Source organism: Bombyx mandarina, chromosome 22 (genome assembly GCF_030267445.1).
Source record: "Bombyx mandarina strain Sakado chromosome 22, ASM3026744v2".
Lineage (NCBI taxonomy): Eukaryota > Metazoa > Arthropoda > Insecta > Lepidoptera > Bombycidae > Bombyx > Bombyx mandarina.
The window spans coordinates 10,619,446-10,643,019 of record NC_143228.1 but is presented as its reverse complement, the minus strand read 5'-3'; the positions used below and the strand labels follow the sequence as shown (position 1 = coordinate 10,643,019).

Here is a 23,574-nt window from a genome sequence, read left to right as displayed (position 1 = left end):
TACCTTGTAATAGCCTTGTCGCATATGTGACATACAGGATACATTCCCTCTTCAACATCTACAGAAGTCATAGTACTAAGTGGTCTGGCGATGATATGAGAATCCCTTCTACCGTCATCATTCCTAATGTTCTTTTTCTGTCGTCGTCTAACAACGTCCTCAGTATTATTAACTATTTTTTCTAAAGTATTTGATTCGGAGAATGTGTCATTATCGGTTTCATAAACTTTAGATGGAGGGTCATCGGTGACAGTTGCTGAATCATGTGCGTCATATACTAATGAATTTTCTTTAACGGAACTCGGCAGAACTGCCGGCTTTGTCTCTTCCGTTGTGTTAGATAAGTCGTGACCGTCTAACTTGAAAGATTGATTGGAATTATTTGCTTTTGAATATACGTCAATGATTTTCTTTTCATTCTTTAAGTCACATGGCGAGTGTTTGAAATTGTTAGTATCATCTTTGTTTTCAAATAATTTTCGTTTATTCAATGTATTAGAGTAAATGTTATTTTCAAACTTTTGATCTGGTTTCTTTTCGGATTTGGTGGAATTCATTCCGTTCAGGAAAGAATTTTGAAAACCATTCGTCTTTTTGAGAGTGTTAGTTGTGTTTTATGGTCATCAATTATTTTAAAATCATTGTCATTTAAGGATCCGTTCAAAGTTTCATTCTGGAAATCTAGGCCGTAATCGATATTAAAATTTTTTGGTAAATCAGATTGTTTTTTGATATTACCCGTAACTATTGGTTCTCCAAGAGGTGTACTATGAATATTGAAAGTGGGTATAGGAGATGTAGGTAATGGCGGAGGTACTGGAGTACTTCCATTGAAAATTATTGCATTTAAGAAATTACTCTCTTTAACTCTGTCATTCATACTACCGAATTCTGTATTTTTGTACACGTTGTCGTTAGTGGAGATTTTTCTTAGAGTACTATTCTCACGAATGTTTTCCTCCGACGAACCATCGGTATTCAGAGGATGCTTAGTAACGACAGTGTCTTGTATTTTATCAGCCATAGATTGGATGTGGTCGGCTGGCTTTATTTTACGTTGAATGCCAATTTCATATCCGTTTAATGCCATTTTAGCCATTTTTCGTATGAGACGTTCTTCAGCTTGACTTTTAAACTCTGGTTTCTGAGAACTGCTTGTGGTCTGCACATCGTTAGCTGTTAGGAAAACAATCAAAAACACATAAGCATTTTAGTTTTAATACGTGCGATATTTAATAAGTAAGACTAACGCAAATAACGTAGGAAAAGTTGCTATGGTTATGGTTAGAGAAATAGTTTATGCCTGACATTATACACTCGCTAAAGTTATCTTGTCTCGATAATATTCATGCATCACACAACAATCAAGTGCGTCAATTTTCCACACTGAATCACCTAATGTTTCCATTACAAGATGCGCAAAGTGGCACACGAGAGCCGGGCAGGGCAGGCTTATTCAATATTCCCCTTCCTCGTTTTGGTGCCGATGATACCCCAAAAGTTTTACCACGTGTGGCAGCTCCTACACTGGAACCTGTTGACGGGGTAGGATCACACACTGGACCTTGGTTAGCACCAGAATTCAAAGGTTTTGGCTTATAAATGCCTGTGTTTCTACTAGCAGTTGCATTATTTTCGTTATTAAGATAATTAGATGAATTGACAGATAACATTTCTTGGGTAGGTAAAGTCATAGCGGGAGGTGGAAACACAGGTTTAGCGTTTATTGCTGAGGGGTGGATATTAGAGTTTAAAAATTGTTGATCGCCAAAAGATGAACCCCCTTTACGAATTTCAATCGTCTTAGCTGACTGTGTCCGTTCGAATTCTTCAAAGGTTTTTCTTGTTGTCTGAACAGTAGTGTGCCCGAATTCAGAAACATTTTGTGACTGCATCTGCCGTTGTCCAAAATTTTGAGCCATCATTGAATCTTCTTTAATAGAAATGTCTCCTTTTGCGTAATTTTCAGTTTTGTACCCGAAATTTGATTGAGTTTGTTCTTTTATCATACTCGATGGATCAGACACAAACTTCTTTTCGCAAGATCTATCTTGGAATTCAACATTAAGACTTTGTTTTTGTTGAGATTCGTGTTCTTTTCGCAAATTTGCCGTCGCTTGAGTCAGTAATGAATGCGAGTGTGCAGGTTCTCTGATACGAGGTGCTTGAGCTTTCAAAGGATTTGGAGGAGGGCCTGGTGCTGGAGATCGAGACCTAGGTTTAGGAGTAGGTGAACGGCTTGCTTCAGGACTAGAAGGATCATATAAATGACTTTCTGGTGCCAAATGCTCTACAGTAACCAAATTCATTTGATAGTGAGGAATAATTGGTGCCGGTTTATTAATCAAACTTGGTGTTGAAGGCCGACTGCGAATAGGTGAATTTCTCATGAAATTATCATCAGTAACAGGTTGAAATGTCATAGTAATAGGAGTATCTTTGTGGAACTGCAGTGGGGTCTGTGGTTGTATTTGATATATAGGTGTTTGGTTTTGTGGAATCTTAGCAGTGGAAACTTCTGGATACTTCTGAGATGAATCTTTAGGCTCCTTAGATTTATCTCTTTGCTTATTTGGTGGATCAGTTGATGGTGTTACTGGCCTTTGCAAAACTGGCTTTTCTTTGTACATATCTGGTGATATACCTCTTTGAGATGGAAGTTTTTCAAAATTCTTTTGATATAACGGTATGTTATCTGGTTTATGTAAACCAGATATAGACCTCACCGCCGACGATGACAGTGTTTCTTTTTTATCTAGATGTTCAAAGTAATTTTGCGCAGATTTTACAGAAGAAAACCCACTGCTAGTTTTAAAAGCTGATTGTTGCATTATTGTTGATTCAGACATTGTTGTTTCTTGTATGTTTCTTTCTGATATTACATTAGAATAGTGAGAAGTATCTTGTGTTTGAGGAGGCATCAAAATTTGCTTGCTGACAGGCTTAAATGCCGACATCTCCGACGAAGATTGTAAATTATATGTATTTTGCATATTCGAAAATTCAGTGTTCATTTGATCTGATACTACTTGATTATTGAAAGATTGTGTTGCGACGGGTTTGACAATTTCAGAAGCTGAAGTTTGTACGTGTAGACTTGATGTGGATGTGTGATTAAATTGATTTGCTATATTTACGGGAAGAGGACTATAGGGTCGATCTGGAGCGATTGTAAGGGCATCTCTTAAAGAACCTCTTTCAATAGATGCAGAATTTATATTAACAGGTGTGTACGGACGTTCAGGAGCAGTAGTTAAGGCTTCCACAAATGGAGAAGATGTTGCCTCACGCTCTACTCTCGGTTCCACGGTTATTTTGAAATCTTCAGGAATATATGGGGTGGTTTCGGGAGGCATCGCAATTGGTGTTTCAACCTTCTCAGGTGGATTATATGTTTTAATAGGCGGAATGGGTGTAATAGCACGTTTGGGTTGTTGAGTAAATATAGGAGATGGTCGATTCGGAAGATTCTGATTTTGTTGAACCGATGTGTACTGAATTGTTTTATTTGATAGATGTTCATTTTTTTCCTGATGATAAAGTTCTGTTTTTACGTTTAGGGGCTGAGGTACAGGCAATGGCGAGTAAGGCCTGTTCGGTGCGATGGTCAATGCTTCTGTCATAGTTTCTTTAACAGTTTCTTGTAATTGTCTGTTTTTATCATTTGACGAGATCTGCATAGGATTCTGTGTCTCAACAAACGAACCAGTTTCATTTCTTGTTGAATTCATAACTTCAGTATTACTATTATATTTTTCAGCGATTTGTTTTTCATGGATAAATTGGTTTGACACGGTTTTTAACAAATTATCTTCCTTAAGAAACATTTTCTGGTCTTCTTGAGTATTAGAAGTTTGATTTACAGAGTTTCCTGCGTTCGGCTTGAAAAGTGCATCTTTCACTTGACAAAGATTTATATTTTGATCATTTGACGATTTTATTGCCATTGCACTGGTTTCTTTACTGACAGACATTTCAGCTTTTTGAATATTTTCGTTGCTTTCATATATCTTAGGAGGTTGTTGAGAACCTGTAGATGTTTGATACACAAGGTTTTGGCTCACACAAGAGGATTCCTGTGAAAAGGATTGTATAGCACAACTAGTTGTTTCTTGAACAATCTGGGCTTGTGGATTATTCAAAATAGATTCGGATTTAGTGTGAGAAGACGAAGATGCAGAAGAAACCGCAGCAGTGTAGGAGACACTCGATGAAATTTCCCGTTTTTGTTCGGCAGATAATATTTCTCTTTGAATGTTTGAGGTTTTTTGAACCTTGCCGTCTTCATTAGATATATCCGGTGTTATAACTTGGCGTGTTTTCAATTCTCTTTGCATAGGACTCCTATTGAGCGCTTCATATTTAGGTGGTTCATCTTCTGGAGCATTTGGAGGAGGTGGCCACACAATACTTTTAACATTTTGTGCTGTTAGCATTATAAGGTAGGTGATAGATACGGGAAAGGAAAAATAGATGAAAACAATATTAATGAAACTGAAAGCTTTTTGAACATAAATACGTGAGCTATAGTACTGACTGCAAACTATTTTAATGAAGCAAGAATGTTAAGAATCTGACTGACAGCCTCAGGTCTTCTTGGCAGTTATGAGTTACGTATGATTTAAAAGATATTTGGTGCCAGGAGATAGTTATTTTAGAATTGCGAGTGACATTGACTGCCCACGTAGCGCATTCACACTAATTCTGTGTAATATTTACAAATATCAAATAATTACAATTAAATGTAGCCATTCGAAGCAGAGCTGTGGATATTTTTTTTAAATTAAATTACCTTTAAAAACGGAAACTGGCCGTTCTGTTGAAAATAAATTAGTAACTTATAGTTTACAATTCATATATCCTGTTGCGATTCATTGCTTTCCAACATACTCTACCTATTGTTATATTGATTATAAAATGTTTACCGACATGAAGTATTAATAGACATTTCATAAATTGCACCAAATTCACTGAACATATTCTATAGTTATAATTAGCTAGTTTAAGAACCAATGACAGAATGCCATCTAAAACTGTTGTCATGAGGAAACTTGATTATTACAAAAATCAACAGTTTCAGATAGCACACTAGACTTTACAATTACTTTTTATTTCGAGAAATTATTAGTTTTCTTCAATAAATTGAGACACTGGGCTTTAAAAGTACGTTATATTTCGGGAAATTAATGAGAAATTGAGACTAGTTGTTAGACAAAAATGAAAATTTGAAAAATTAATAATTTTTCGAAATGGGATTTATATCTTAGATCTATACGGCAAACGTGACTCTCTTACTGGGGGCGAAGGGTGCGGCGGGGGGCGGGGCGGGCGCGGTGAGTGGCCGCGCGGGCGACAGCGGCGCCGAGCGGGGGGACAGCGACGGAGAGTACGCGGACCCCACCGACGACCCGAACGGCTTCGGGCCAGACAGGTTGCTTGAAGGCTGTCCAACATACAACCCTTTCATAATTTTACATAACCTAAACAGGACAGCCTAACTATACTGAGATCTTAGAACTTATATCTCAAGGTAGGTGGCGCATTTACGTTGTAGATGTCTATGGGCTCCAGTAACCACTTAACACCAGGTGGGCTGTGAGCTCGTCTACCCATCTAAGCAATAATAATAAAAAAAAGGACAAAACGGAGGCATTCAACGCATAACGGCAATATTACTTCTTTGTGAAAGTCCTTCATGTAGGTAGGTAGGCACGAATTTTTTTGTCACACCATACGGCCACTCTAGACATTCAATTAAAATTGCCAATTAGTGTTAGTACAATATTACTCATTAAAACTATACAACAGCTGCGTTACTTTTGTATAGTTTTCATTTAAAATTTATGGTGTGATATTAATCAGACCGCATCTCCCGTAATTTGAGCGGTTAAATATTATGATATAAAATGTATGACACGTTTTTGAATATTTTCAAGCACTTTCAAAGCTGATACTCACGCTGAACAGCGAAGACGATCCATTGCTGTAGTTATTGGTAGACAGTGGCGGCAGAGGCGTAGAGTATGTGTTGGTAGGAACTCGGCCACCGCTGTGTAATAATATTAATATATAGATCAAACACAACAAGTCTGAGGAAACGTGACTTAATTATAATACCGAATATCCCCATGAAGCTACCATGGGTTTGATTTCTAATGGTAATTCTTGAAATCTATTGATTGACAACTTGACAACTAAACAGTTGCCAAACACGCAAAATTGAATAAATTACAGCGAAATTTTGATAAATTAATATCACAAAGATTTTCACCCAAAAATTATATTATACATAGAATTAAGTGTTTTTTTTCTACCCAAGCTGATGGTCTAGAGAGACCATATTAGCTTCACCGAGCTAGTAGGTGAGCTCACGGGGCTCAAACCTGACGATGTTGCTAACACGAACCCTAGCAAGAGCCGTGCTTCGCAGAATCTACCACCGGATCAGAAACGCGACCCACTGAGGAGATCCGGCCAGAAACTCAGTGGGCTCTAACAGTGATATATACAGTTATTAGTTATTAGATATTCTCGTAATTAACTTACGATATACATAGATACATGGATATATATTTAGAATACATTCAAAATTGAATTTAAAGCCTTTTTGATTAGCTAGACAATTTGAAATAAGGTTTTAAATAAGGGTTCTTACGGTGGCACGGTTACAGGGTCCAAGTTCGGCGCTGGTGGGTTCTGACGTGCGACCAGCTTGGCGTGGATGTCGCAGTACAGTTTACCGTTTATGTTGTAATAGCCCTGATTCTTCAAAGAGCTCCCGCAAGTCGAACACTTGAAGCATTCCACGTGAAGATTCTTGTCCTTGATGCGCACAAACACTCCCCTGCGTAAAACCATTAAATAAGTCCCACTCCAAAGATAACTGTTGAATTCATACAAAACTAGTGCGAGTAAATGGCGACCATGTATTCGAATAATTTTTGTGAATGTAAAAATCCATTTTCGCATGACGAAGATTGATGAAAATATATTTTTATAATATTATATAAATATAAACCTGACTAAGTACATAGTATAAGTATACATTTTGATAATATTATCAGTTGTATTTACATTAAGGATTGCCAACTGTTTATTTCTAACGCATTAAAGAAAAATATACTAGTTTCAATAACATATATACAACGTATTATTAAATTTATTTACACTATAAGTAGTACTGGACTAACTGCATAGTTGAAGGCTGTGGAAGACGTGACCAAATAAGACATAAGGTTTCTATAAATAACATGTATTGAAAATATTCCTAGCAGCGCTCTGATGTTGATGATTCTATCTTTATACATTTGAAGCCTTCGATGAAAGAACGCTCACAAAGTTACGAGCGGAATCCGTCATTTCGGTTTTCCCGCGCATTTATTTAATTGTCGTCATCATCGCTATTAATTTAAGTAATCATCCAATCAGAATACTTTGACACACGCCTTCACTGTCAAGCTTGAATATTATTTAACGATTTGATTTGAAAATATACGACTTTAGGTTGCACATTCATTTTAAAAGGAAAAATATTTTAATAGCTGAATAATTATTGCACACGTTTTAATTCTATAATAAGAATAACCAAAACAAGTTTTAATAAATAAATAAAACTTAAAAGGAAACGTCGTTTATATCCTTATAAACTATATCATTGTTGGCAACCCTGTACAATGTAAGTAAGGAGTTCAAACTACTATTTATAACATTCGAATATCTATTTGATGCACTATTGATACTGTCAACAAACATGCTTATCTTACTGATCGTGCTAAAATGGACCAAGCAACGTAACAGATGTGCTTTTTAAATATAATAAATGGTGAATCGTGACATGCTCAATGAGTGTTTTGTTCGATAAAATAAATGATATTCTTATAGTATTCTACACGTTAACTAATAGTGAAAGTAAATAGTGGAAGATGATTATGAAGAGTAATGAAAATTCAGCACCAATATCGCGAATTTAATCAATGTGTAAAAAGAATTAAATTACGCTCGCTAGGCCGAGCTCACATCGCCATACTCGTACCGAATTGAATAGATTGAGGGTCCTCTCCGAGCAGAAATGAAAACTCAGAGGGGATCCGCAACGTGAGGAAATATCTCATTACTTTGATTAATCTACTTCTCAATTATTACAACTAGTGCAACAGGTCGACACGGTAGCAAACACGGCAGGCATTTCGGGAGACGCCGCTTACACAATGTATCGATTACAATCGGAGCAATATGGCGTGTCGTTGAGGATGGGCAGCGAGCCGGTGGCGGGGCGCGGGGCAGGCGGAGGAGCCAACGCCACTCGCCCGTCCGGCAGCGCTTCCAGCACACCTTCCGGCAGTACCACCTTGGGGGGCGCATGTTGCTCCGTCGCCGTCTGCGTGCCCGTGCTGGCGCGGTCCGGCGCCGGAGTCACCATGACACGCGGCGTCCGGGACCGGGAGCGGTGCGAGCGCGCCAGGCTGCCGGGCGACCCAGCGCGCGCCACGCTCGCCCGCGAATAAAAGTGAGAAGGCTCTGCCGGCCCGCAACATACTGTTATTTCAAATGTACTCGCCGTCGTCGATCGCGCCTTACTAAGAAACGTCGCGGTCAATATGAATTTGATGAAAAATGCCTGAGGGGGGGGGGGGGGGTGAGGAAACGCGGGTGTTCGCTCGAACGCGCCGGAGTGCCTCGGTCGCGACGTTGCCACCGTGTCGGTCCGCGCTCGTCGTCCGACTTACGTAATTAATCGTTCGCACTCCTCGCAAATGTTCTGTCCGGGAGGCAGGCCGCCCGTGTTGTTGACGGGCGCGTCGGGTCGCGTGACGGGCGCCTGCACGTGCCGAAGTCCGCTCACCGGGGGCACTGAGCCGGTGGTCGGAGTCGACACTTCTATGTGTTTATATGCCAATTACAGATAAAAGAATGATATGAACATTCCATACATCATTATTTTTTTATTGCCCTTGTAGGCAGACGAGCATACAGCCCACCTTATAATGAGTGGTTATCGTCGCTCATGGACGTCAGCAATGACAAGGGCAGAACCAAGCCGCTGTCTACCGTTATTCAATTTATTAAATAGTTATTGTACGAAACCGTACTACACGTTTGATTATATGGAATTGTTATCAGATAAAAGTTTATCAACCAATCAATAATTAAATAAGTATATAAGATTTTAAATTGAGGTTCCTAATTGTATGTTCTGTAATAATTTCTGATATTATTATGGCACCACAAAAATCTATGTTTTAAAACTACCGATTTATTACAGTTGTTACTTCGTTGCACGACAACTTCACGTCGTGGCGTGACAGTCACAATTATTGTTATCGATACTAAGATACTTAGTAAAAATATTATTGTTGACGTAAACCATCAAATATTCATAATTATGTTGATATGTGAAATATAAAGGGCAGGATAAATATGAAATGATGTAATCAATAGTTTGGGAAGTGTTCGCTCCGTTATTGATACGACACGAAAAGAAATTATACCTGGTTCAGGGTCGTTTGCTCCTCCTGAAGTACTTTGAAAACAGCGCTTTTTTCAGCATCGTACGTCTTCTCATTCTTCTTGAAATTAACTCTGCGAAAATCAATGTCTATCATTAAACACAAGCAAATCTAGTTGCGTGTGTGAACCGTAGTTTTTAATTTGTGTTAACCTGATTTCTTTTTATGGCTTAGATGGGTAGACGAGCTCACGGCCCACCTGGTGTTAAGTAGTTACTGGAGCCCATAGACATGTACAACGTAAATGCGCCACCCACCTTGAGATATAGTTCTAAAGTCTCAGTATAGTTACAACGGCTACCCCAGTCTTCAAACCAAACGAATTGCTGCTTCACGGTAGAAATAAATGGGGCGGTGGTACCTACACGTGCGGACTCATAAGAGGTCCTACCATACGCTATAGTACATTACAGTGCTAGGGAATCGTTTCTAAATCTGAAACTGGGATAATAAACCTACTATAGTACTTTGATATGACCAAAGAAGTAGAAATAAGAATAATTTTCATCAATTATAATACTACTACAATACATTTAAACAGAAAACGACAAAATTGCTAAATGAATAATTTTGAACATCAATGGTATCATTTTCTTTAAAAAAATGAACAATTTGAAAGGGGCAAGCACTCTTGTCATAGATCAAATTTATTTGAATATGCAATTTCGAAAAGGGCACATCTCTGAAAATGTAAAATGTTCAGAAAATGAAAAAACTGATTATTTTCTAAAGCAATGTAAAATTTAAATATTAACTTTTGAGATATTTTTTAGTGTTAATTAGCAATTGAAATTACTGGAATTATTAGAAAATGGGTGCAGGTAAGCCTCAAAACTACATGTATATCAAAAAACGTATTTGACAAAATATGCGACATGTGCCCTTTTAGAAATTGCATATTCATTTGTAATTTTTGTATGTATGCTATAAAAACCTCTGAATTGAGTTGTCTCAACGGTCTTATTAAGTAATCATCATCTTTCTAAATAAATCATTTCTTCTTTCCGTTGGGGATACAGAACTTGCTAAAGTAATACATACTATAGATATAATGCAATACATCATATTATGCACTTCAAAATCATTACTCATCTTTCTAGGCCAGTGTAGTAATCAATTAAGAATAAAAAAGCATGTCATATACATACTAAACATGTTAGTTGAATTAGTTACACCATTGAAATCTTAATATTTCCGTATTTATCAAAAGTAATTTATAAATTAAACAATACAATCACGTTAATCTATTCAGATAATATCATTACTATGAAGAGATTCATTCATGCCTGCACATGTTAAAAAGAATACAATCATGAAATAATCTTAGGTATCATTATGGTCTAAATGTTGTTAATTTATAAAACTACGTGGTTAGCGTACGAATATTTTTTAAAATTATGACCATTTTATTAATAAATGAAATCTCTGTTGTATTGAAAAAGACAAAGAATTACTTCCTAATTAACTAGGACGTAGAAATCTTCCATTATTTCGGAATAAAGCGTCGCCTAAACAAGTCGTCTACTTGTGTCTATCCCATACTAATTTCAGTTCCATGTAGATAGCTGACTTATTTATTTTACACTTACATAAAAATATAATGTGACCTATTGGGTCAGGGTATTTGAGAAGTGCTGAGTTATTTCAGAGAAACGAATAAACATGGGTACAGATAAAACTTATATAAGGGCTATTTGGTTTTAGTAAGATAATTATAGTTTATGTGATTTAAAAACTCTGCTTTTGTTTATTTTTATGTATAGTGTATTAGTATATATATATGTGAAGTAAAGATGTCGTGAAGAAGAAGAAAGAAAGAAGAAAACATATACAAATAAAAAAAAGTATCGGTTTGTTGCATAAATTTGTGACCTGTTCGCAACTTACCCGAGTACTCCACCAGCCAGTACTTCGGTTTGGGCCGACAGGGTCTCCGCAATTGTCTTGTCGCTGTATATATTGACAGGAGTGTTGTATTGTTTGTTCACGACACTCTTGACGGTGTCGTTACCGTTCATCTGACAATACAGAAAAGATAGATTATTAAGGTATTAGACTTTTAACTTTTTTTTTGACATATTTATTTGAGGGTAGGTTGCCGCTGCCTATAAAAGGTAGTACGGAAAAGGTTCGGGGCGGTCAAGCCCACTGAGTTCTCGCCAGATCTTCTCAGTGGGTCGCGTTTCCGATCCGGTGGTAGATTCTGCGAAGCACTGCTCTGCTAAGGCCAGTGTTAGCAACACTTCTGATTTGAGCCCCGTGAGCTCACCTAAACGTCAAAGAGAAGCTGAAATAGCCTCTCAAGGCTATAAGCATAAGTAAGGAAAAAAAATTGTTCGACTCGATTACATTTTGTGACGCGATAGTGTACGGAAGCTCTATCGGTTTGACTCGGTGTGATTTATAAGTCCGTTCCATTTTACTGTATGATTGGTTCCTTGAGTTTTAATTTAATTGTTATAAAGACGTACTTAGAGCATAAGATCTGGTTAAAGATTGTTACTTAAGATCCGCTTTGAGGTAGCTGTTATTTTTTTGACAATATTTCACTTCTGGACCATAAAATTAGATTTTCGTTCATTTGATGTAAAACAATAAATCTGTCCCAAAGCAATTTTATTGAATTTCATAGAAACGATTACCTTATTTTCAATGACTGACTTTGTTGTCTATTAGTTACGATAAATCCCATATGCGGTAAGAAGTATTACGAGAACTTACATAACCGAAAGGCTTAGCGACATTGTTGTGCCCGGAGCCGAAGTTGCGCGACGGTTGTGGGTTCGCCTTCAAGGATGTGTTCGTCACCGGAGTCGGAGTACCTCCCAGAGGACGAGAGCCGGGTCTCGGCAAGCTGCCGGTCGGGGTCACTGATGGACGCCACGTACCTCCCCCGCTAACAACGATAAAAAATCAAATTCACATCAACGCATTACACTAGCGAAATACTAAGGTGCGTCACGAAACTAATTTTGTTAAAAGAAAATCGGCTTCGAGATTTATCATTTTCATTTAAAAAAAAAACTGTAATGTTGCTTAAACTGTTGTTCAAATGCTTTGTGACGCTTTGTACTGCATTTGATATCCGATTTATTGGTTGTAATTACTTGGTAATTAATTGGTTGTTTTCAGATACGAGATCGAGGATCGAGGATACAATTTCGTTGGAATAACAGCTATTCAACGCTATAATATGTAAGACGTGATTACTTTATGACGGAAATGGGCAAGACGGTGTTGCTGTTCCTGTGTGTGCTTAGTGCGAGTTTTTTAACGTTCTCGATCGCGTAATAGTTAACTAAAATTTGTATTCAGTTGGAACAGAACCCCTAGCGGCAAACGTAGGCAGACATTCCAACTCCATACAAATTCGAGTTAACTTTCACGCTATCGAGAACATTTAAAAAAACTCGCATTAAGCACACTGACGCGATGATGGTTCGCAACAGACCTCGTTTTTATTTTTTTTATTTTAATACAATTTTATTAGCTTCAGACGTATGTATGTAGGTATGTATGTTTGTAACGGAATCTTTGAACATGATTTTGACCCCCTTCAAAACGTCGGATTAGCTCGAAATTTAGTATAGGTACTTATTAAGGACCGATGACAATTCAATATTAAAAAAATATTGAAAAAATTGAAATTCAACTAAAAATGAGAAATAAATAATAGTTTAAAAAACTAACAAAATACGCTTTTATAGAAAATCCAACTAAAAAATAGACAATAAATTTTAATAAATTTGAATTAAAAATAGTGTAAGAAAAAAATATTTTATTGTAAAAAAGCGTGGGGTGCTTTTCAGGATATTATCAAAATAACCCTCATATCTGTTCATAAAATATTTATAACTACTGATACCATGTACTCCACGCTTTTTTTTACAATAAAATCATTTTTTCGTACACTATTTTTAATTTAAATTTATTAAAATTTATTTTAAAAGAGAGGGGAAACATTAACTTTCACGCTATCGAGAACGTTAAAAAGCTCTCACTAAGCACACTGACGCGATGATAGTTCGCATCGAACCTCGATTTTATTTTTTTTAAAAGAAAGGGGTAACGAATTATTGAAATGGAAAGCGCAAATGTGTTATTAGAGTAATATTAGAGAGTATTACCGTTGAACGGTTAGTTCTAAATTAGCACCAGCCGCGCGGATGGTGTCCTGCGCGTCTTGGTGACGCAGGGTGAACACATCTGTGTTGTTGACGCGAATCAGAGCGTCGCCGGCCTGCAAGCCAGCCCGCTCTGCCGCACTGCCGCCATTCACCTTTAAAAATAAAATTTAATTTTAGAACTGAGTAAATTTATTTACAAATCTAACCAGTTTTTCGAGATTTCAATTCAGACATTAGGTCAAGGGAATAACTACGTCAATGTCTATTACTATTTCAAACCAGTGGTTTATACAGATGAGCAATTTGTGTACAAAATATGAATGTATATAAAATGAAGTAGTTTTAGAACGATATATTATATTTATTTATTTATTTATAACTTCTTATACTAGAAAGTATAAAGGCGGACTTAATGCCATAGGCATTCTCTAACAGTCTACTTTAGGGGAGTGCAGAGATGAAGCTTGCTTATATTCTTGCTGTTTAAGGCTAATAATAATTCTATGAAAGTTGACACCGATATTCATTTAATAACAACAATTTAAATTACTGGTGGTACGAAGTATTGTGATCCTGCACGGATAGGTACTACCACCCTGCCTATTTCTGCCGTGAAACAGTAATACGTTTCAGTTTCAATAGTGGGGTATAGCTGTTGTACTATTACACTGATACTTATAAATTATGTCTCAAGTTGGGTGGCGGGATTTGCGGGATTTCTAAAAAATATGCACTATACAAGTTATTCAAAGTGGAAATATCATTCCCTAATAAAGGCAGACGAAGCAGAATTATAAAGTCCAGACTTTGGTCGTGATATAAGTAGGGCGCACGGGAAGCTCCAACCATTCGGCCTATTTATGTTCCGATTTGAAGGATACGACAGACGTCACTCTAAATAAATTGATAAATTGAATCTTCACCTTTGTGTCTTAACGAGTACAGCGGAGTGGAAATCGGACATCTCCGATAAAAAATATGTCAACAATAAACGATAAAGGTGATTATTGTATTCAAACTAAATCTTATTATTATTATCGTTGGCGAGAGTCTTACGAGTCTGGAGACTAGTTTCATAGCTTCCCGTATTTACCTGTCATCAGTCACTCAAAGTGTACATTCAAAAGCTACTAAAATTAACGCATTTAAAAATATCTTTATGTCTGCAATTTGCAAAACAACGCTTTTCTAATGAACTTGGCACACGGCGTTACCTCGACCGCTTCTCTTGCATAAGTGTCGTGTAGGTATTTTCAATGCACCAAGAACAAGATTGTCAATTATTGAAGATAAATACGTATTCCGAAATTTAAATCGTGTGTCTGACCGAATAACTTTATGCCACGTAATGTATTCGAATGTTTGGAAGGTGTTCGTTTAAATTTTTATTGTTCTTTTAAAAATTTGAGAAATGCATTAACAATTTGCTCTGTAGTATGCTTAACACAATAATTACAATTGCAAATACAACTAAAGACACAATTCACACTACACGTACACTTGTATGAAGTCAAAATCTGTTAAAGTTATTAAAACTTTGATAGGGTTGTTAGCTGTGCATTATGTCACCAAAAATGTATTTATAGTAAACAAAAGCTATTGCTTTAAAACATAGATTGGTATACCGGGTACCTATTTTAGGCCACTGCATTTACCCCTTCTGATAGGTAATAATAAATACAATAAAATAATGTAAAAATAATAATAAAGCAATCTGTTGTCAATAACCCCGCTTTCAAGGATCGCTTTGGAACTCTGGGTTCACGAAGAGACTTTAGTGTGTAGACTTTAATCTTCGTATGTTGCACGTGGAGTGTTCGGAGGAAATGTTTGAAATAATCCTACAATCTCCATTTTATCATGTCACCACCAGCCACCGCAGCAAGGTTAATAATACATATCACCTAGAACCGCCACTTTCATCGGCAGTGCATTTTTAGTCATCGCTTTTGCGATATACCATATCCTGCTTCGCAACGAATTCACTACCATGGTGTTCATATTCTACTTCAAACGAGATTTGAATAAAATCTTCAATGGTAGACAGTGGCTTGACCCACCCTTGCGACCATACATTGTTATTATCCATCGTCCGTCTTATTAAAAAAATGTTCCAATTTTTTGTGATGACATTTAAGTATACTCGTAGTAGCCTACGATCTCATCGCATAAACACTAATACCATTAATGTCTTGTTTAATTTCTTTATTTAATCGTTCGATCGAAGGTTTATCGAAATTTAACAAGTATACAAACTGTCAGTGTTTTTTATAAATGTTTTAATGCAAGATTCCTTTCTTGTTTTACACGGAAACATCGACAGATGTTTGGCGTAGCGTTTTTCCGTAATGGATGCCCGACCTCGATTTATTGTAAAACCACCTATATACATATATGTACTACAACATGGCATTTTATAATTAAATATCAACACCGAATGAAATTATATTAGTACGCATATGCGAGTATGATGAAATTAAAACTTATACTTTTGTTTTTAAAATTATCCTAAAAATTAAAAATATATATTTTAGTAATAAAAAGTGATTTTCGCAATTGAGGCCTATAAAATCAAAGCCAGCTAAATCCAAGTCTGTCAAATATTCAGGTAAACTACGAAAATCGGCCCTAAACACGTCATTACGGATCCTCCCGATCCATCGAAGTACTGCTCTTGCTAGAGCGAGTGTTAGCAACACTCCCGGTTTGAGAAGCTGAAATAACTGTTCCGATAGCTACGGTATTCTTTATTTTAAAGCAGATTTATAAAGAATGAGAATATTACTAAAAATCTGAATTTTAAATGATAAAACTTCGTTTATTAGTACTTAGTAAAGAGTAAAAATGAAATTTTTGATCTCAATTTGTTAGAGATTTAGCTGCATTTGTTATAACGTGAAAACACTAAAGCGTGTCCAACTAACTAAACAAGATAGCGCCATTGTTAATCCATTTTACGACATTAAGGCGTTTAGCTGCCTTTGATTTTATAAGCCTCAATTGTCGATGGTTAGGTTCTGGCGCATATGCAGCTAATGCTGTATCGTTGCGATGCCATAACGGATTTTAATGAACATATAAAACTACGTGCTAATTTACAAATCACTCTAGTACCTAAGCTAGAGAATCTGTCGATTATAATGTATGTGTTTAAAATTTAAATGCAGTCTACACATAAGGTTCCTTACATTGTAAATTTACTATGAAATAACCGAGTCAGATCGCACGTGTATACCATATAAGGTAAGAGAACCACAAGAGCAAGAATTAAATGCAGTCCCGGCCGTGTCGCCAAGGCCAGCCATATCGTGTTTTCTTTATTATTTCACTATTCTTCTTCCGAACTTGTAGAAGACATTTCGAATGCACAACATGGTATTGGATTAAGGATTTCTACGTCGTTTTTATTCAGATTAAAGTAGCGCTTTGAATTCGTAAAATGTTTTCGTTTATAATATTGAGAAACACTAGGTTATCTAAGAACAGCTTCAAAAACCTATTGTAAAGTTGATACCTACTGCGTATTGCGATAGGTGTTCAGTTAAAGTAAACAAATCGAGATAATTCCCAGAAGGCTTTGCTGTTGCTTTTAACGGTCGAATTTCAAAACAAATCCCTGCAGTTGTACGTGACTCAGATTATGTTCCACATAAAAGACAAAACCCGAATAGGAGGTTGCGTAATTTATCCATTGCCGGGCGAGCTTGCCGAAGATCCGGTTAACAAGAGTGAAACTGGTAGCGACCGCTCAGACCGTACGTACGTACCAACCTATCGTGTTCGATCCAAGCAAAAAATCCCGGAATAGACCTCGTGTAAACAACTGCAAAACGCAATCCGTGGCGTACGTGTGAAATGGAAACCGGCAGCGATCTATTTTTGTTAAATGGGTAGGGCCATTTTCCACTAAGCGGCTAGTCGCGCGCGCCTCTACCTATTCACGTTAATCATTTTTTCAAAATCCATTGACGCGATTGCGGCTCTTGAACGCGCATCAAAAGCGCGCGGTTAGCCGCGTAATCGAAAATATTCCTTGCATGCGCTTCTGCTAGCCGCGTAGTTGGCCACAAACAATAAATTAAATAAGTGATCATACGCACTACGTGCTCAACAATTCGTCACGCAAAATAGTTAAGACACTTTCTATCTCAGAAACTGATGTGAATAGAAATCATTAATTACATATTTAGATATAATATTCGCAAAAAATATAAAACGTAAAAGGGTCATCGTGACGTGCGCTGTCGGGAATGCAGTCGGATTCGACCTGTTTCGAGAGTAGGCAGTGTTTATATTTCGTTTCTGGCTATGTTTTATTCATTTTCTGGAAGCCAATTTGACAGTAAATTGTGCTGTATTTATTTGTATACTTGCTTCGAACCGTCAAAAGTCGTGTATAACAATTTTAATGTGTACTTCTTCAACACACGCAAAAATACTCAATGAATTTGCAATCGTACAATTGTTTGCAAATTTTACTAACGCGAAGCTCCATGTTTATCGGTTCAATGAACGCAACATTTAACTTATCTGAACCTAAATAGTAAGATCACGAATCCTCCAACTAGTAAGCCATTAATAATAATTTCAAGAGTACCGTTGCTTATTGAGGAGGTCATTATCATTATGTTCTGCCATTTGCTATTGACATTGTTAAACATCATATACGATATTCAAATACACGATTCGTCAACTGATGAGTGAAAAAAATATTCTAAGTAATTATGTGAAGTGCCATTATTACACAGCTTTAATTTCGGGTCAAATTTTATTTCGTGCATTACATTACTTTGTTTAGTATTGTAATTCAGGGCAGTTAAAGCACAACCCCGCCTACACGATCATATTTGTATGGCACGAGAGCATGTGCGGGTTCATTAACTTCTATATTTGCAACTGGGTTAGGCTAATTTTTATCTTTGTCTCTTATCTAGTCGCTGTTGTAGGTTTTATTTTGCTGACCATTATTCTAAATTCGGTTGTGTACACAGGCACAGACTAAATATATGATGGAATTTTTTCAGTTTTTTTTATTATTATTAACGAAACTCTAACTTCTATGTGTCTGAGTATTTCGAATTATTACTTTAAGAAACTTTAAGTATGTTGAAACTATGCGCATCACAAGTAATGATTTGAATGTCGTATAGTATCCTAAAAATCTTCCAAGCCGTGCCAAAGACTACTTACTTTACTCGAGAGAATAAAAAAAGGCGCGAACGCATAGAAAACGCACAAAACGAATCCAAAAAATTAAGTATTTATTCATTTTAATCTTACAAGCAGGATTAATAGAATAAATTAGAATTATCTCTGTTTAAAATTGATTTTTTTTTAAACGCCTTGACATGTCTAAAATGAAACAGATCGTATATGGGTGCGACAAGGTGTCGATGAAAATAAATCTCCTTGTTTAAATAACGTTGAAAAACATTAGTGATAGAACAGACTAATGAGGTTGACTAACAGTTAATGACTTGGTAAAAGCTTCCAAGAAAATTTATCGTTTGAATATGTCAATACATACCACAAAAGTGAATTACAAGTAAATATTGATTTAGGACTTGAACGAGCTGTTGAACTCTACGTTATTCAACACAGTTTCTGTTTATTGACCGTGGTCCGTTTTATTTATAATTGGATGGATTTAAAACAATCATTACTTGACAAATCGTTTTACTTATAGTTAACACAGTGACACTCCCATGAAAACTCCTATCAATACCCTCTCGGGCCAGATAGTAGCCCAGAGTCGGGAGGGTTAAGTATCTGGGAGACATTTTGGAGCACTTTCGTGTTTGGCTTTACCCCATGGTCTTCGTACGGATTAAATTATCTCCCTGTACTAAGGTGACACTTTATAAAACTTGCAGACATCTTATGGTGACAGATTTGAGTGTGGTTTACAGGAACTCCCACCAAATTTTACAATCCCGCTTTCTTAGGTTGGCAGTTAGAGAAACGTGGGACGTGGCGAAAGCAGATCTTTATGGCCTTGAACCTCAAAATTTATCGAAACTCGGGTTTGAGCCTACGTACAGCTGCTTTAATGCAAGCAAATAATAAGAAAAGACACAAACCTTTTGAACGACTAGTGGGGTGCCGAAGTCCTTGCCTCCTTGCAGCCTGAAGCCCAAGGGTTGATGATCTGATTTGTTAAGCCGCACAGTTATTAACTGTGCCATCTGAGAACAAAAACAAAGAAAAATCAGTTTACCAAGTAAAAAAATTAAATGCTTAGTGGTCATTTATGGCAACCAAATATTACAAATCGCTATGCTTATTGGTCATTTATGGCAACCAAATATTACAAATCGCTACTTTCATTTAATTTTCACAAACGTTTTAGAGGCTTGGCATTTGATTGACCTAATTGGAGATTTATTTTCTCTCGTACGATTGACCGCTCTCATCAGTTCAGAAGTACAGACATCTTGCGATCTATTTTATCTCTGATTAAGATCAGCACGAGACCCGAAAGGCATCAGTGAAAGGAGGCTCAGAGCAACTCGTTTATTTATACAGGGAACTAACAATAATCAAATCATTTACCGTTTTTAAAGGTCTCCGATTTGACTCCGAGATACACTTGTACGTTTCAATTAGATTACAATTTACTGTTACTTTCTTGATAGTTTCTCCATGGACCGCTATATTGATGATTCACAAGTACTAAACCTAATGACCAGAAAAATCTTCATAGCTCCAAGTATATTTGTATACGTACTGAATATATTTTAGTGTCCAAATGTTCTTGCCTATTTCTGACGTGGAACAGTTATGCATTCCGGTTTCATGGGTGACACAGCCGTTATACAATACACTTTGAGACTTCGACCTCATGTCTCAAAGTAACTTTGTCTGCCCATTTAGAACATTAAAAAAAACAAATATTTACATTAGATTCTGAAAAACCTCATTTTGAAATAAAACTACACATCTAGTGCAAAATATTAGATTTGTAACAAAGCGACATTGTGATCGCCAATCAAGAAGGTCGCCGCGTTCTTCAGCTGACACTTCACATCTTCGTCAATTCAATTCAATACAAAAATAAATCCCGTAACGAACTAAACAAGACGTCTTTCGTTATTATCGACTAACAAGTCACACGGGCCAGCTGTTTTGCGAATTACATTTAGAAAATAAATAAATGGTGATATCTCATTACATTTCTAAAAACAAATGAATTTAAATGAAACATCAGTAGAAAACAGATTTATTTTTAGTAAGTGCCCTTGGGTCTCTTCAATAACAGAAAATATTCTGCCGATCGTACATTAAACACGTGTTCACTTCAGCTCGGTGCAAATCGATTATCGATATTAGATTATTATTTTGTTTTTTGTCTTGTGTTTATTTGGTCGTGTCTCTAAACTTATAAACTTAGTTATATACTTATATTCTTCGTTTACATTATCTCAATTCACTGTTAATTTTAAATCATAAATGTTTAAATAAGACCCAAAATTTTTATCTGCAATGTAACACATTTCACAGAAATTTTGTGGAGCACTAATTCTATTGATTTAAAAAGTCTGGGTTGCGATACGGTCCGTAGTGTCTCCTCGGAGTCTTTGTTCGTGATTGAACGCCATCACATGAATAGTTTTACATCAACCATGTTATCTCTGGAATGTTGTGTGCGATAATATTTGTAGCGTCTCGCCACCAAACTACTAATTTGTTTTTCATCTATGTTTAAACATTCTAGTATGCCTTTATTATACATATGTGTACAAACGAATGTGCATTCTCTAACTACGTTCGATAAACAATATTGAACTATCCTTTGTTTACAATGTAATGAAATGCTTGAGTGCATACAGTGTTGTTAGTGTTGTTACGGTTGGTGAGCCCCACCTTTTAAAACATTCGAGTGTCTAGACGAAAACAATAAAAGAAGTCGGCGCAAAACGACGTCCCGACATGCCCTACGTCCGCACATGCTTATCGCGATGTCGAATCGCGAATAGTCAATAAAAAACACAACGAATCGGTTTCACTGGAAACGAGAATCTTCACACTTTTCACAGTACCGAGAAAATTGTATGCGTTGTTTACATATCGCATTCTCGTGAGTCCAATTCGATTTTTTTATTGCATTGTTAGTCATGCGTTAATCGGTGACGTCACTATATGAGTAACACCCCGAGACCGCACCGCGTCCGGAGCATCCGTCACAAAAGCGATCCGGTTCGGTACATACGCGTATGCACATAAATTGGTATTTGGCCGAAACAAGGATTCCTTATTATCTCGCTCTCGTTATTTCGCTGGAAAAAAAATCCAATCGCTGTCACGAATATCATTTTGTCTTTGTTTTTAAAACAATAAATTGCCGTCCATCGAATTTTTATGGACATTTTATAGGCTATCAATAAATTTTAATTATATATAAAAGCTGTATCTTCAATCGAAGAAAGTGGGGTACCTAGTGGCCGAATTGTTATCATGTTATTAATTATATGACCATTCCACTGGACCGGTTTAACAATTACTGCCTACGTTTTTGCCAGGCAAACGTACCTAAACCAGAAATCGCATAAATCATGTTTTGGGAGATATTTACTTACAACTCTTCCAACGAAAGTAATAATGTTGTAGTACATTTATTGTAATAACCGATTACGCTCAAACATTCATTAAATTATACCTATTAATTTTAAACGAACGCTTCAGTTACTTATCGAGTTATTGTACAAACAGTAACTGAAAAATAAAGGAAAGTAAATGAAAAACAGACAATAAAAAGAGAACTTTTGTATTTAATGCATTGTAATAAGTTCAATGGTTGCCAGTAGCGTGTACGTGTGCACAGATGGAAAATCAAATAATATACACCTTTGTACAGGAATACACGTTACTGGAGCTAATGTGGAGTGCGTGGGAGTCAGTTCACGATATAAATGTATAGGAGTATAACTACAAAAGTATACCGTTATGTGCGATATAACATATTGATAGAGCTTAGAGATGATATTGTATGAAACAAAGAAGCCAGTTGCATGAGCGATATTTGTAGTAAGTACATATATGTTTAATTTCATTTATAGAGTTCTGCTTTTAGTTTAGTAAGAAGTTTTTGTCTTTAATTTAACAATATAGGATTCGCACTTCATGATCAAACTTGAATAAAATTTGTAAATGTTTATATAGTTTGTAGGAGGAATAAAGCGTTTGTACACAGTGTTTTTAAGTAAAATTCTTGAAAATTGACAAGTAAAATATTTAATGACGTCATGCAAATATATAATTACAAAATACATACCGACATGATTGCCGACATGCAGGTAAGTTTACACAGCTGCGGCCTTCTAAGGTCGAACCGATGACGGTACCACAAAAGTCGAATGTGCTCACTAACAGAGTTGTTGATATCGAACGGTCGTTACGTGTGAGATAATGTGTATTGCATGGCCGGTCCGGACAGTCGGGTCCGGCGGGCAACTCATGAACTGTGTGTCGCAAGCAACGGCGTCTACTGCATTAAAGCATTCAAAGCAGCTGACGGCGATACGGCGCCATCCGACAATATACAATGCTGCACTATAGCTATACGCTCTGATACAGACTATTTAGATTACGATATGTACATTATAATAATATGTTAAGGTAAAATGCTACGGCAATCGAAGGTAAAACATTATGTGAAGGTTCTAAAAAGAAATGTAACATTTTAGAGAATGCGTACCTATATACTGTGTGTTTTATCGACCTCAAAAGCGAAGAAGAAAGTTCATGTATTTTGTATTTTCTGTTCTTAAAATAGTAAGTACCATTTGTAAACAGAAAATCCATATAGTTCGAGCTTGGTGGTTTTTGACGCCCGCAATCTAAATTTCTTAGTAACGACAATATTTATATATTATGTTACGGTAATGTTACGGCAATCGAAGGTAAAATATTATGCACATTGTGTGAAGGTTCTAGAAAGAAAT

At 36.5% G+C, this 23,574-nt stretch overlaps 1 protein-coding gene across 1 annotated transcript in view; it reads right to left on the bottom strand.

Annotated features, from left to right (window-relative positions):
* Positions 1–23,181, bottom strand: part of Zasp52 (Z band alternatively spliced PDZ-motif protein 52) — a 33,470-nt gene extending 10,289 nt beyond the window's left edge. The window contains 14 exon segments of the mRNA XM_089737129.1: positions 4–610; positions 613–1,176; positions 4,793–4,816; positions 5,296–5,443; positions 5,959–6,049; positions 6,656–6,844; positions 8,205–8,517; positions 9,489–9,506; positions 9,509–9,579; positions 11,394–11,524; positions 12,228–12,402; positions 13,634–13,785; positions 19,714–19,818; positions 22,905–23,181. Of these exon segments, the coding sequence (XP_089593255.1) occupies positions 4–610; positions 613–1,176; positions 4,793–4,816; positions 5,296–5,443; positions 5,959–6,049; positions 6,656–6,844; positions 8,205–8,517; positions 9,489–9,506; positions 9,509–9,579; positions 11,394–11,524; positions 12,228–12,402; positions 13,634–13,785; positions 19,714–19,818; positions 22,905–22,922 (2,606 nt within the window). The 5' untranslated portion in view covers positions 22,923–23,181.
* Between the last annotated feature and the right edge of the window lie 393 nt (positions 23,182–23,574).